Source organism: Alosa pseudoharengus, unplaced genomic scaffold (assembly GCF_046254945.1).
Source record: "Alosa pseudoharengus isolate Yale_2024_CS ecotype anadromous, Long Island Sound unplaced genomic scaffold, YU_APseudo_1.1 YU_APseudo_1.1_scf_4, whole genome shotgun sequence".
Classification (NCBI taxonomy): domain Eukaryota; kingdom Metazoa; phylum Chordata; class Actinopteri; order Clupeiformes; family Clupeidae; genus Alosa; species Alosa pseudoharengus.
In genome coordinates, this window is record NW_027468774.1 from 5,558,189 (window position 1) to 5,571,562 (window position 13,374).

The 13,374-nt window shown below is 43.8% G+C and overlaps 2 protein-coding genes across 3 annotated transcripts; one reads left to right on the plus strand and one right to left on the minus strand.

The window, feature by feature from the left end:
* The first annotated feature begins 1,452 nt into the window (after positions 1 to 1,452).
* LOC143103237 (ataxin-7-like protein 3) lies at positions 1,453 to 8,712 on the plus strand. Of its 2 annotated transcripts, none has more exons than XM_076267057.1 (4): positions 1,453 to 3,045; positions 3,727 to 3,785; positions 4,172 to 4,217; positions 7,373 to 8,712. In XM_076267057.1, exons 1-4 carry the CDS (start codon positions 2,910 to 2,912, stop codon positions 7,450 to 7,452), a joined length of 321 nt encoding a protein of 106 aa, XP_076123172.1. In that variant the 5' UTR covers positions 1,453 to 2,909; the 3' UTR covers positions 7,453 to 8,712. The 2 variants fall into 2 exon arrangements, with proteins under 2 accessions (XP_076123172.1, XP_076123173.1); XM_076267058.1 differs by having other exon boundaries at positions 1,574 to 3,045; positions 3,727 to 3,749.
* A 1,109-nt stretch (positions 8,713 to 9,821) lies between these two features.
* On the minus strand, positions 9,822 to 13,105 carry LOC143103238 (transmembrane and ubiquitin-like domain-containing protein 2). The gene is made up of 3 exons (XM_076267059.1): positions 13,045 to 13,105; positions 11,881 to 12,511; positions 9,822 to 10,946 (listed from the first exon to the last, which is right to left on the minus strand). Exons 2-3 carry the CDS (start codon positions 12,474 to 12,476, stop codon positions 10,523 to 10,525), a joined length of 1,020 nt encoding a protein of 339 aa, XP_076123174.1. The 5' UTR covers positions 12,477 to 12,511; positions 13,045 to 13,105; the 3' UTR covers positions 9,822 to 10,522.
* Between the last annotated feature and the right edge of the window lie 269 nt (positions 13,106 to 13,374).

The following is a 13,374-nucleotide window of genomic DNA, read 5'->3' on the forward strand; positions in this document are numbered from 1 at the left end:
AGCGGATCTCTGCACCTCACTCCAACCTGGCAACCCCTCTTATGTCACCGCCACCACAGGTCCTCTCTGTGATGCTCCCGGTGGGCCTCAGCGTCCGTACATGCCAAAGATTAAGAAGCTGAAGAAGATGGTGACTCCTACTAGGGATATGGTGGCCGGCGCCGTGAACAGCTGTCTGTAGTAAACAATAAAGACTCGTATGTGAGAATGCTGTTCATAGACTTCAGTTCAGCATTCAATACCATAATACCACAACAACTTATCAGCAAACTGGACAAGCTAGGATTCAGCACCTCCCTCTGCAACTGGCTGCTGGACTTCCTGTTGCAGAGACCACAAGCAGTACGTGTCGGGAACAACACCTCAAGCACTCTGACCCTGAGCACGGGGGCCCCGCAAGGGTGTGTGCTCAGCCCCCTGCTCTTCACACTGCTAACACATGACTGTACAACCACTCACAGCTCCAACCATCTGGTGAAGTTTGCGGATGACACAACACTGGTGGGCCTCATCACTAAGGGCGATGAGGCTCACTACAGAGAAGAAGTAGACCTGCTGGCTAAATGGTGCAAAGACAACAACCTCCTGCTGAATGTCAGCAAGACCAAGGAGATTGTTGTCAACTTTCAGAGAGGCCACAAACAACTGCCACCACTGTCAATCGACGGAGATGCTGTGGAGAGAGTGAGCAGCACAAAATTTCTGGGGGTGCACATCAGCGACGACCTCTCCTGGACCACCAACACAGCATCACTGACGAAGAAAGCCCAGCAGCGCCTCTACTTCTTGCGCAAATTGAAGGCAAGTGCCACGCCTCCCTTCATGACCACATTCTACAGAGGGACCATCGAGAGCATCGTGTCCAGCTGCATCACAGTGTGGGGCGGAAGCTGCACAGATCAGAACAGGAAGACCCTCCAGCGCATTGTTAACACAGCTAAGAGGATCATTGGAGCACCACTCCCCTCCCTGCAGGACATTTACACCACCCGCCTCACCCGCAAAGCACTTAATGATTGTCAAGGACACAACCCACCCTGCACACGAACTGTTCAGCCTCCTGCCCTCTGGAAAGAGGTACAGGAGCCTCCGCTCCCGTACCACCAGACTTGCAAGTAGCTTCATCCACCAAGAAATCAGGATGCTGAACACTCTACCCACTCTCCCATCACTGACAGCCCCCCCACCCACCAGCCAGCCAGGAACCTAGGATCCTGTCTACCCTAACCCCCCCAACACCCCCCCAGGACCGCCCTGTGGAACTGCACTGTGACTGCACAGTCTAACGTGTTGCTGCTTCATATCAAGCCTGATATACTCGAAATGACTGCATATCAATGTAAATATACAGTACACACAAGCACACAAGGGGGGGGGGGGTTCTTGTATCGGTTGCCGTCGGTGGGGGGGTGTGGGTGTTGGCGTCTTGTTTGTGCGATACACTACAGACTGTATATTTAACAATTATTTCTTAAACACTACATTATAAATAAATAACCAGCTTCTCAAAATAACAGTTAACAAAGAACAAAGTAACAACACCAAACAAACTAACAGTATACAAATATTTCAAAATATTTGTGTAATTTGTGCAATTTTAACAAAGACAATTACAAACTATAGAACAAGTGCAAAAGAAAGTGCAAAACAACAAAATGTGCAAATGTGATCAGTCACTACTTATGGCAGAGCTGACAACTAGCATGGTTACAAGCCATCCTCCTTGGCTTTAAAAAGATAATTTCAAGGGCCCTTTGGTAATTGCACTGTTTTACTATTGGACCATTAATGCTTATCTTCATACAGGCGGTCAGACTGTTGACCTGCAGCCTGTTCCGCGAAGTCTGTCCTGATCTATACACCGAGAGTGAATGAAGTTTAGATCATTTTATAGTTTTGTGTAATATGGATGGAATTTGAGCGCGGAGCGCTTTTTAATTTAGAGGCCGGAGTGGCCGCTCTGTTCCGCTCCCACCACGAGTCTGAGGCATGCCCACTAATAAAACCAAGACCGTTACATTTAAAAGATATTGGCCATATAGCCGTTATATAGTTCGTTGATGGGGATGGAGTTAGCTAAATAATTTAGAAAGCATACGCGTAGGCACGGATGGGCCTGGACGGGCCTAGGCCCGTCTATTGTCAGTCTTGGGTCTCAGGTCAAATTCGCGTCAGGTTAATTTAGCTCCCCGGTCCCAAAGAACTAAAAGCAACGGCAATATATTTCACTCAGAACATTTATTTTAAAAGACTGCAACACTGATAGTGCAACAACAAACAAGCTTGGCAACGTTAACTAAAGGGATCAGTCGGGATTTATTTTAAACTTGCGCCAAACGGATGAACCCAGCATCGGTGCGTCGCATAAATTTAAAACACAAATTGAAACAACTTGATCATTGGACAACCCTACCACTAAACCTTTCCATAGGCCTGCAACGTTTATGACATTCAAAAGTGGAATATGAACGCATTTCATCACACCTGACAATTAAACGGAGTTGTGGCTGTTCGTGATTTGACTGATTCTTGAGAACGAGGAGCGAGGAGAGGTATTTGCACCGCTCAGCTCCGCTCACTAGCTCTGATTCAGAGGCATATCACATATGTAAAGATTATAAAATCTGATTATTTTTCGATTCATGACCCCTTTTCTTTTTATTTTTTAATGCGTTCTGCGGAGAAGGGAGATTGGCGTTGGTCACGGTTTGGAATGAAAGGGAGAAAAGTAACACACAGGTGAGAGTCGGGGGAGAGGTATAACCATAAATGGCACAGGTACAGGATTGAGACGTGGCCAACTACAGGGGAAACTGAGGGGTGAGGAGTCAGACATAGCCAATGTTGGTGAGACTGGTGCTGAGACTTGGTGAGAGAGGTACTGTTTGTGTGTGTGTGTGTGTGTGTATATGTGTTGTCATGATGTGCTATGTGTGTCTCGTAGAATTGCCAGTGGCAACAACACCAACAACAAGTCGGAGAGCGACCAGGAGGACAATGACGATGCCAACGATAACGACTGGTCCTACGGCGCAGAAAAGAAAGGTGATGGCATGTTCAGGGAATCCAAAGGCGCTGTGGACTGGTTAAAGCAAATGGAACAATGACTACTCATATGGTCATGTTTCTATGTGTTTTAACCAGAAAACATTGTCTATTAAACAAATGTCCACATAATCTTGGTCTATGAATCATTCATACAGTCAGTTGTATGATTTCTAATTAAAGGGACACCAGGCAACGTTTTCGTGTTAATTAATCATCTTCGTAAGTCGGTATATGGTTAAATGACTCATTACGGGGCGAATGAAGGCTCTCTCGCCCGCCCCTACTGCCTGTAGGAAGAATATCCCACTTGCAAGTTCGATGTATCCTACCCGCCGACCGAAGCAGGATCAGTTTACAGCACAGAGGCAGGCTAACGAAACGCTAGAGATTGTTGCAAACGTGTGTATAATGGCAGAGCCGGCGAAGAAGCAGCGAAAACCCTTGACGGAAGACCCAAAGAAAAAGAAAAGAGCTTCAGACCGAGCGAGGGGGAGTTTCGTAGAGAAAAAGCATCAGGCTTGCCTGGTGTCCCTTTAAGCTAAGTAAATTAGCAGCAGTGATCATGCATGGGCAGTATTCCACTGTTTGCCCCACATCCACTTTTTACTAATTTCCTCTTGCTGTCTGTCTTTCTCCCTCTCCCTTTGTATCTCTCTCCTCTCCCTCTCTCTCCCTCAGCCAAGAAGAGAAAGTCAGATAAGGTATTGTTACATTCTTTGAAACAACCTGTAGCATTGGTAAGTGTGTTTTATTGTACCGCACAGCTATCTGACTGAGGGTCTTGAATGGCCTCTCCATCCTCTTACAGAGATTTGGACATTTTAATTGTTCCTGGATGTGTTTTCTGTACCCCAAACCCCATCTCTGGTGTATTCTTTGTTAAGACACATTACGTTTGCATAGTTTTTCCTAAATCCTCAACCAGATTTGACCTCAACCTCTTATGTGAAAGTCACCAATAGCCTACCAGAGCAGATGTTGTTTCCTCTGTGGTATCTGACTCGACTATGCCTCCTACAGTAGCTGTGGTTGTTATAGGTCATGTGTAAAAAAAAAAAAAAGCAATATTGTTGGATGGATTAGATGAGATTGTGAGTCCTGCCTCTCTCTTTTTTGCACACAGAATCCAAACTCCCCAAGAAGATCAAAATCTCTCAAGCATAAAAACGGTGAGTAGCACAGTCCCACAGTAGCAAAGGGTTGACTAAAGTTGGCACACTAAAGCCCCACATCATACTAAAGGCCCTGGCGCTTGAAACAAAACAAAAGAATGCCCCTGCTAAAACATAAACAACCACACAAAACTCTTTTTGGTTATTAAATGGCATGGTCATTTGAACATTTTTCAAGGATCACAACAATAAGCATTTTCATTGTTTTTATGAATGTCTGGTTGTTTATTACCTGACACGGCCTACTGTTACACTGCCCACTCTGTTAGGGATCTGGTGAGTGAAATAGGATCTGAGCTCTTAAAAGCTTTTAAACGCACAATGAAATGTGAAATAGGATCTGAGCTCTTAAAAGCTTTTAAACGCACAATGAAATGAGGAATTGGAGAGAGAACACGAGATACCTAGTCTCATTGTGCGTCTTTCACAACAGTTCCTCACACCAAACCGCCCTCAGTCGCCCTCTGCACTCACGTGGAACCTCATAAAGCAGCTTAGGATTGTTAGTTTCATAAAAGCTATTCTGGGTATTTAACCCTATTTAACAACTAGTTAGGTGTATATAACAACACAGCATTATTTTGGTTTAATAATAATGATAATCGTTAGTTGTGTATATTTTCATAGTCAGTTAATTTGTCCATGGACTGGATTCATGTACTAGAATAGCGTTTCTCAACGGGGGCGGTACCGCCCCCCTGGGGGCGTTTGAACACCGTCGGGGGGCGTTGTGAATGAGATAGCTGAGAGGGGGGCGATCAGGCACAAATGGGGGGCGTTGATCACTGATATTTATCATAATGTTTAAGCATTACATTTGTTTGTTTTGACACGAAATGGAATGATTTGTGCCTGGTGGCTCCGTCTAGTTTCCTCCTTAGAGCGCTCCGATTTGAACCCGAAATCGCGACATTCATATCCACGATACTGTGTCGCGGTGTGAAAAGGTAGAATCGCGACACACCCTTTCTAGTGTTTCACGCACTGCTTTGCAGCTTACGCGGCCGCAAAAGCAACCCACATCTCCCGCTTTACTTATCGGTAGCCTACGTTGTCCAAAAACAAATAAATAAATAATAATGTCATACCTCTCCTTGCTTTCATTGTAGACTATGTGTGCAACTTTACCAAACAGTATAGAAGTAAACCCCCTCTCCTTGCCCCGCTCTCTCTCGCGCTCCCTCCCTCTCCCTCCTGCTCAATGAACACGCGCGACTTAAATAAAACATTCACAATCGTGAAGGCAAGGACGCATAGAAGACGACTAGCTATATTACTATTAAATCCGCTTAGCATCATTAGCTATCATTGCTGCACATATTTGTTTAAAACTCTTGCATTGAAGTTGACTGATCATCTCAATACCAACGTTTCCCAAAAGGCCCTGTCCCAAGGAGAACAAGTATTATCTTGAAACTTAAACACACATGGGGAAACTGAACAGTCCAATCAGTAGACTATGATAGGCTAAGCTAGCCAACTATGCTACTTTGTTTACAACATTTCCAGGCTTCAACCAGACAGCTGAATTAAAGAGGTAGAGTTATAATAATAAAAATAGTAGGCCTAGGCTATAGGCTAATCTACATAAAGTGTGCTGTCATAAATATCAGTCATTCAGAAAAATATAAAGGATATAAAATAAAATATATATTATATTGTAAACTTTTGGTGTTCTAAGGGAGACTATTAAAATGTTATTTAATAAAAAATACTGGTTATTTAATAAAATGTCTAGCCTCCCCCTCCCCCCCAAAAAATGTATTGTGCAATGTTTTTCCCTTATTACTAATGAACTGAAACAAGTAGACCACACACAAAACATAAATGAAGTATTATCAAGAATTTGATCATGTTCCACAGATCTGGCCAAAACAGCATTCAAGCACAAAGCCTTGGCTACTCACTCGAGGTCTTATCTCAAACAAAACCTTAATTTGACTACTCATAGACCACTTTGATTCCAACACTTATACAACCATTTGTTATTATTATTATTATTATTATTATTAGTAGTAGTAGTAGTAGTAGTAGTAGTAGTAGTAGTAGTAGTAGTAGTAGTAGTATTATTAGTAGTAGTAGTAGTAGTAGGCTAATAAAAATAATAATAATAATGATAATAATTATCACCATCATTAGGCAGTTATGAGCATATCAGTGGTCTATATCTTTGTGTGTGTGTGTGTTTGTGTGTGTGTGTGAGTGCAAGTGCGTGTGTTGGGTGGGGGGCATCAGGAGATTCATGATGAAGTCAGGGGGCGTTTGTTCAAAAAAGGTTGAGAACCACTGTACTAGAATCTGATTTAGCTTAAAGCGTAACTCTCGCCAAAATGCAACCTAGAGTCTTTTTGTGAATGTACCCAAGTCAACCTTTTTTTAAAAGCATAATTACATTGGAAGCACCACTTTTAAGCTTGTATGTGTTGTCGTTTTCGGGTCAAATGGCCTTTTGCATGGGAATTGTAGGGGCACTACTATTTTGATACATGATCTCGTCAAAATAGCTATTTTTAAAACACTAAGACTCGACACAACATGAAACTTTGATTGTAGTATCATTAATCTCTCTACACATGAACTTGAGCATTGACAACATTGTTTGTGTACACAGAGTTTACTAAAAGAAAGGTTTTGAACAACTCACTTGGTTTTTCTGCTCGCCGCCATCTTGCCAGTCAAGGAGTGAGTTGTCCAAAACCTTTTGTCCAACTTTTTAGTAAACTCTCTGTACACAAACAATGTTCTCAATGCTCGAGTTCATGTGTAGAGACACTGATGATACTGTACATCAATCAAAGTTTCATGTTGTGTCAAGCCTTCTTAGTGTTAAAAATAGCGATTTTGACGCAATCATGTATAGTAGTGCCCCTACGATTCCCATTCAAAAGGCCATTTGACCCGAAAACACGTACAATCCGGCGTAATTATGCTTTTAAACTAAAGTTTGACTCGGGTACATTCACAAAAAGACCCTAGGTTGCATTTTGGTGAGTTACACTTAAAGAAAAGAACGTTGGGTTAAGACATGATCAAATGTTCAAACCTGCTGTGATTACAGTAGTTTTGTGATTGGCATAACGGAAGCCATTGAAGCAGAATGAATGAACCTGTCCTTCTCTGCCTCTCCCCTGTCTGTGGTCGCATCCCGACAGCTTTGCTGGGCCCTAAACGTCGTGTGGAGAATCAGGAAAGCCCATGTGTGTTGCTAAGAGACGAGGCGTTTCCACAGTGACCAAGTGAAGCAGGAGACCATCAGACACCACCCACACATCACTACAACGATCTCTCCATAAACAACAGAAAAACGAGAAAAGAAAAAATGAATCGCACATCACACGGTCAACATCTCACCACTTCAGAAGAGGAGGAGGAGAAAGAGACAGAGGAGAAGGAAGAGGAAGGATCTGTTCTTCTGTTTACACAAGTGTTCAACAAAAAAAAAACCTTTTTGCTCGAAAATAACTTTTGTGTCTCTTTGCTGTTGCTGTTTATTTTTCCCGACATATTTGCACAAGGAAATGAGAAGGTGTTGGACAGAACAAACATCGTCGCTAATACTTGTTGACCTGTTGCTGCATGGGCCGCCCTCCTGTAACCCCACTCACCCTGACCGCACAGCTGATGACTCTTAAACGACGGCGCTTCTGGTCTGGCCTGGGTACGGTCCTCACCGGGCAGGCTCGTTCCACCACGGCCGGGGTGCGGTGCGGTGCGGTGCGGTGCGGTGGAGGGTATATCTGGTGGCGTTGGGGAAAGCGCACAATGTGTAAGCACTCAGGGGAGATGGCAGGAACAGCTGAGCTGTGTGTGACAGTCGTTACTGTGGCAGTCAGAAGCAGCCGAGCTCAGAGCTGCAAACTCATTGATTTACCTCCTGCCGCTCTGATATGCATATGCATCTATCTTACTGAATAAGAAACAAAAAGAGAAACGATTTTAACTCTCAGTTCACATTAGGTGTTTTTTTTGTGTCTCAAATGATGGCAGAACAGAAGTTGGTCTGTGATTGTTTTACTCTTTTTTTTTTTCTCTCTTTTCTTTTTGGTCTATCTGTTTTCATGTGTTCAGTGTTGTCCTTTACAGTTAGTCCATAATGTAGTAGTCAAATTACACACGGGAAGCGGGGAGGCTTTTAAATCAAGTTGTGGAACTGGACAAAACACATTGAGATGTCCGGTGTACAAGCTGGCATCACTCAAAAGGACTTCCTCTGTCTCAAGATTGTCGTGCCACTGGCATTGCCTTGGGGGCGGACTATATTCTTTTAAATATGAATCAAGTGTTGTTTTTTTTGTTCTTTCTCTTGCTCTCTTTCTCTCGATCTCTTTCTTTTCATTTATTAGCTGTTTACATTGTAAGGAATTATTTCTATCTTCACTGTGTTGTAACTGTGTATATTTGACGGTAAAAATGCTGCTACACTGGCCATGAGTCTTCAACTTGTGGACATCCTCACCCACACATAATAAACCACCTGAACTCAAAACCTCAATCTGTGACCGTGTCTCATCCTTATGAGAAACAATATCCTCACAAATACATAACAAAACACCTGAACTCAACCTCAATCTGTGACTGTGTCTCATCCTTATGGGAAACAAGATCCTCACAAATACATAACAAAACACCTGAACTCAAAACCTCAATCTGTGATTGCCATCTTATTCGTATGACAAACAACATCTTGTCTGTAATATGTCCATCTTGTTTAAGCAGTAGCATGTGTTACAGTAGGTTCAATAGTAAGATTTGAACTGTAAGATTATTTGCGGAGTCTTCCCATAAAATATGGGATAGCTGGATAGCCATGCAGAATGGATCCTGTCACTTTGGAAACATGGATCTCTGTGTAAAACTACACTTTCTGGTTTATCTCTGTACAATAACAGAATTCCGCCCTTATACTGATTTCAGGAATACCACAGTTTGGTTTCACCTTGTGAGAGAATGATGTCTTTTCTGGAAGAATATCTTCCTTCAGGCTTCTTTTTTGTCCTTTCTGAGACACACAGTTAGTAGCGGTCAGCTTGAGTGAGTCCAGCCCAGCCCTGACCCGGTCGTCACAGATCCCCTCCCAAATCTGCTCCAGAACCAGCTGCTGGCCAGAACTCTAGTTGTGAGACACATATTTGCACAGAAAGGAATTTGGACCAGCAATACAGACTTCTTGTTAACCAGGCGCCTCTGTACTGTACGTGGCACAAAGTCCATTGTGGTTGTTTTTCGTTTCCTTAGATTTACCCTACTACATGGATTGACACAGAGGAATTGAGAGATTGGCACAGTGTTTTCACCTTGGTGAGCTATATGCATCACCTGCTCCATGCTGTTTTACTGGCTGGCCTCTGTCTCTACCTCTCATATTACATTACATTACATTTGGCTGACACATTTTTAACCAAAGCGACTAACAACATGGTAACAGTTAAGTTTTAAAGCAATTCTCTTAACAATTTTAGGACAATTTAAAAACGGTGGAGTACAGTAAGAATAAGTGCATCAGTGATGTTTTTAAACAGTTGATTGTCAGTTCAAGACGGCTGGTAAGTGCTGGCATCATATTAACGTGCATGCTTAAGGAAAACACTAATGGACAATAAGTCATTTCCACATCACTCTTTATTCACATCAGATTGAGTACAAAGTCAATAGGAGACAATGAGGTTCCACTCTGGAATGAAATATGTTTCATATACAGTATAGAAACAGTGTGAGTTAATGTCCTCATACGGCACTGGTAATGTGAGACATCTTGTGTGTGTGCGTGTGTGTGTGTGTGTGTGTGTGAAACACATACAGTATGCCTGTCACATTACAGTTCCTTTTCAGACATTGTACTTTAAGGCATCCTTATCACACACATACAATAGAGGTCAGAATGAAGCTTGTATTTAAAGACGTGACTGCAATGCAAGTTTCTATAACTGATGCGGTAATGTTGTGGACTGTTGCCGATCACCATGTCGATTACCAAACGTCTCGCCAAACGTCTATTTAAGTTGTGAAATTGTTTTATGCTGTACTTGTTCCTGGACTGCAAGAATGCCAACACAATCAATATTCAAATTGCACAATAGAAAAGCCCATTCTGACTTCGTATTTTTTTTTTTTTAATAACATTACTCTCTTTGGACACATGCTGATGTCCTTCGCATGCCATAAAAAGTACAAAACACGGCCATGCCATAGAATATTCATGCTTGCACTCAAGTGCAAGCGGATCTCTGCACCTCACTCCAACCTGGCAACCCCTCTTATGTCACCGCCACCACAGGTCCTCTCTGTGATGCTCCCGGTGGGCCTCAGCGTCCGTACATGCCAAAGATTAAGAAGCTGAAGAAGATGGTGACTCCTACTAGGGATATGGTGGCCGGCGCCGTGAACAGCTGTCTGTAGTTGATGCGGAAGTACCAGATGACCGCCAGCGTCAGCACGAACATGGGCACTACCAGACTGCCCACGTTCATGTCCAGTCCTCCGTCCGCGGCCGGTGCAGACCCGGCTCCAGGACCCATCCTCGGCTCTGCCTGCGAGCCCAGGGACGCCCCTTCGGACCTGGGGTCTGCCCCTGGAGGAGCGCCCTCTGGTGGTGCGTTCTGGGAGATGTGGCAGTGGATAACACTGTTGTGGGTGATGTTGAGAGAGAGCAGTGTCTGGTTGGGATCTCGGAGCAACTGGCCCTGGAAAATCAGCTTGATCTGACGCTCCTTCCCCGAGAAATATTTACTGAGAGAAATGACAGGAGAGATTATAACATTAAAAATAAAAACACACTCAGGTACACAAAGTGCTCAGATGCTCGGCTTTATCATCAGTTTGACTACCATACTTTTAAAGATTTCGTTTACAGCAATCCCATTGGCTGTGACTGGGGGTATATTTCACCCAATTGATATAGAGTTAATTTATGGACTGCTTAAGTTTATAACCACATTGGCAGCCAGTCTCTAGAGCTTTGTAACATAATGTCAAGGAGAATGTAGAGGATTTCCACTGGCTTTTGTACACCAACTGCTACCCATATTACTCCTGAGCTACATCTTACATTTACATTACATGCATCCATTTAGCAGATGTTTTTATCCAAAATGACTTACTTAATATGTCAACTACATAACAAGTACCATTTTCCCCAGAGCAACTTAAGTGTCTTGTTTTAGGGCACAACGGTGGAAGCCTGGAATTGAACCCACAGCTATTCAGGCTACTGCATGCTAGCCCAGTTCCTTAGCCACCATGCTACCACCACACCATATCTTGTCCAGTGTTTCCCATACATTATCTTATTTGTGGCGGCCCACCACAATATCTACATTGACCACCACACAATGATTTTCCATGTTGTACTATTTCAATTGGATGGAATTCTTTCATTGTAGAGCTATGTGCACCTTTGTAAAGCCTCTCCTTGTTTCTGTGTCTCTCAACGAACCTACATGCATGTTTAAAGACAACATCAACAATCCTGCAAGTATAGAAGGCTAAATTGGGCTTAAATCTGGTTAGCATCATAACCCCGCTGCGCTAATTTGTTAAAAACGTATGCATTCAAGTTAATTCTGCAAACCTACCACCACAAATAGAATTCAATTCTGTGGGAAACACTGTTGTCCTGACCTTGCTCCCATCTGGCTTGACCTGACCTAAATTACTGACTCACCTTGTGAGGAGGCCAACGGTGGCCTGGGGTCCGAGAACAGCCAGCTCCTCTGTGTCGTTCAGAAACTTCAGCCTCACTGTGATGTCTGTGGCTGTGGCAGAGGAGGAGGAGGAAGTGGTCATTCCCTCTGTTGGTTTCCCCTTCTCCGTGTCCAGGCCCTCCTCTGAGGGCAAAGAGGAGGGCATTGCGGATACAGGGCTGCTTGGTACTACTGTCCGTTTGTGGAGACCCTGTATGTCCAAATGCTGGTCTACAACACCGCTGACAGCTGGTCCGCTGGCATCGTCCAGGGATGAATCCTCACCTCCTGCGGAGTCCAGTCCCGAGTCCTCATCCTCTGGCTTGTCCTCCTGAGAGTGCGTGGTCGGCTCGGGCTCCACGGGGTCGGTGCTGGGAGCTGACCGACTGTATGGATCAGCGTTTCCCAGACCCACCAGCGGGGAGATGATAGTGCCCATCATGTGGTCGCCATTCTCGGCCACATGCGTGGAGAGCCACGCAAGGACCATGGCCAAGGCCAGGAGGAGCACGCCACCAACCAGTGTCACCTCGTCTCCGACGCCTTCCTCCAGCATCATTAGCGCAAACACCGCCATAGCACTTCGCAGCTCTGGGGTCGGGAGTGGAGAGCCTGTGACACACAGCAACGCAACAAGGTAAGTTGTGAAAAGTGGACCACTGTAAAAACCTACGTGAAGTCTTTGAGAGTGCAATGTGCGGTATTAAAGATATATGAAAGTGGAAATCAAAACAATTACATGAAGAGGTGTGATGGGCTACTTGTAAACAAGATTGAAATATTTGTGCCATCACCAAAACCAATCGTTTCCTGTCTTAAAAGCCAAGTGCTCTTGTTTTATACAACGATTAAAACATACTCAATTGGTAGCCTCCAAAGCATATGGCGGGTTTTTTTTGCCTTTGATAAAGTGTTCGTAACTTTCTCAGTAGCCGACTCGAACTGACTAGCAACCCAGATAACAATGTTTGCTCAGCTCAGCTGGAGATGCAACTAGCAAGCAAGCAAGCTACCTAGCTTAAAGCCAGTTAGCTTTCACAACAATCAGATACACTGCTCTTCTGAAACCATTTAAGTGGCGATGTAAACTCGATATCTGATCATGCCACTTATCTTGACAATATCAGGGTTTCTTTTTGAGTTACCTTGAGATATTTCAGAGCATTTCCTCTTGGTTGGTGCAGTCGATGTCCCTGCTTGCTTACAGCCGCACATAGATATATACACTAGATGTCGCCTTGACTACTGCTGTTCATTGGAACGAATGCGTCAATCGAGACGCCATCTTTCTTCAGTGATCCACTCCTCTATAATGCATTAGCGTCAATCTGGGCAAAGATCTAGCGAAAATAAAATCACCATAAATCGTCAAAATCTCATGCAATTATCTAGTTTTTTGGGTTGTTCCAACTGACAGGCATGTATTTATGGTTGAGTCTACAGAAAACTAAGCTTAAAACGATAATAAAGATACA

What these genes read in the sequence shown, in the direction of transcription:
- LOC143103237 (XM_076267057.1), top strand. Translation starts at nt 2,910, where the DNA reads ATGTGTTGTCATGATGTGCTATGTGTGTCTCGTAGAATTGCCAGTGGC. An exon ending in CTACGGCGCAGAAAAGAAAG is followed by an intron (nt 3,046 to 3,726) that starts GTGATGGCATGT and finishes TCTCTCCCTCAG; the next exon opens with CCAAGAAGAGAAAGTCAGAT. An exon ending in ATCTCTCAAGCATAAAAACG is followed by an intron (nt 4,218 to 7,372) that starts GTGAGTAGCACA and finishes GCATCCCGACAG; the next exon opens with CTTTGCTGGGCCCTAAACGT.
- LOC143103238 (XM_076267059.1), bottom strand. Translation starts at nt 12,476, where the DNA reads ATGGCGGTGTTTGCGCTAATGATGCTGGAGGAAGGCGTCGGAGACGAG. An exon ending in ACCGTTGGCCTCCTCACAAG is followed by an intron (nt 10,947 to 11,880) that starts GTGAGTCAGTAA and finishes CATTTCTCTCAG; the next exon opens with TAAATATTTCTCGGGGAAGG.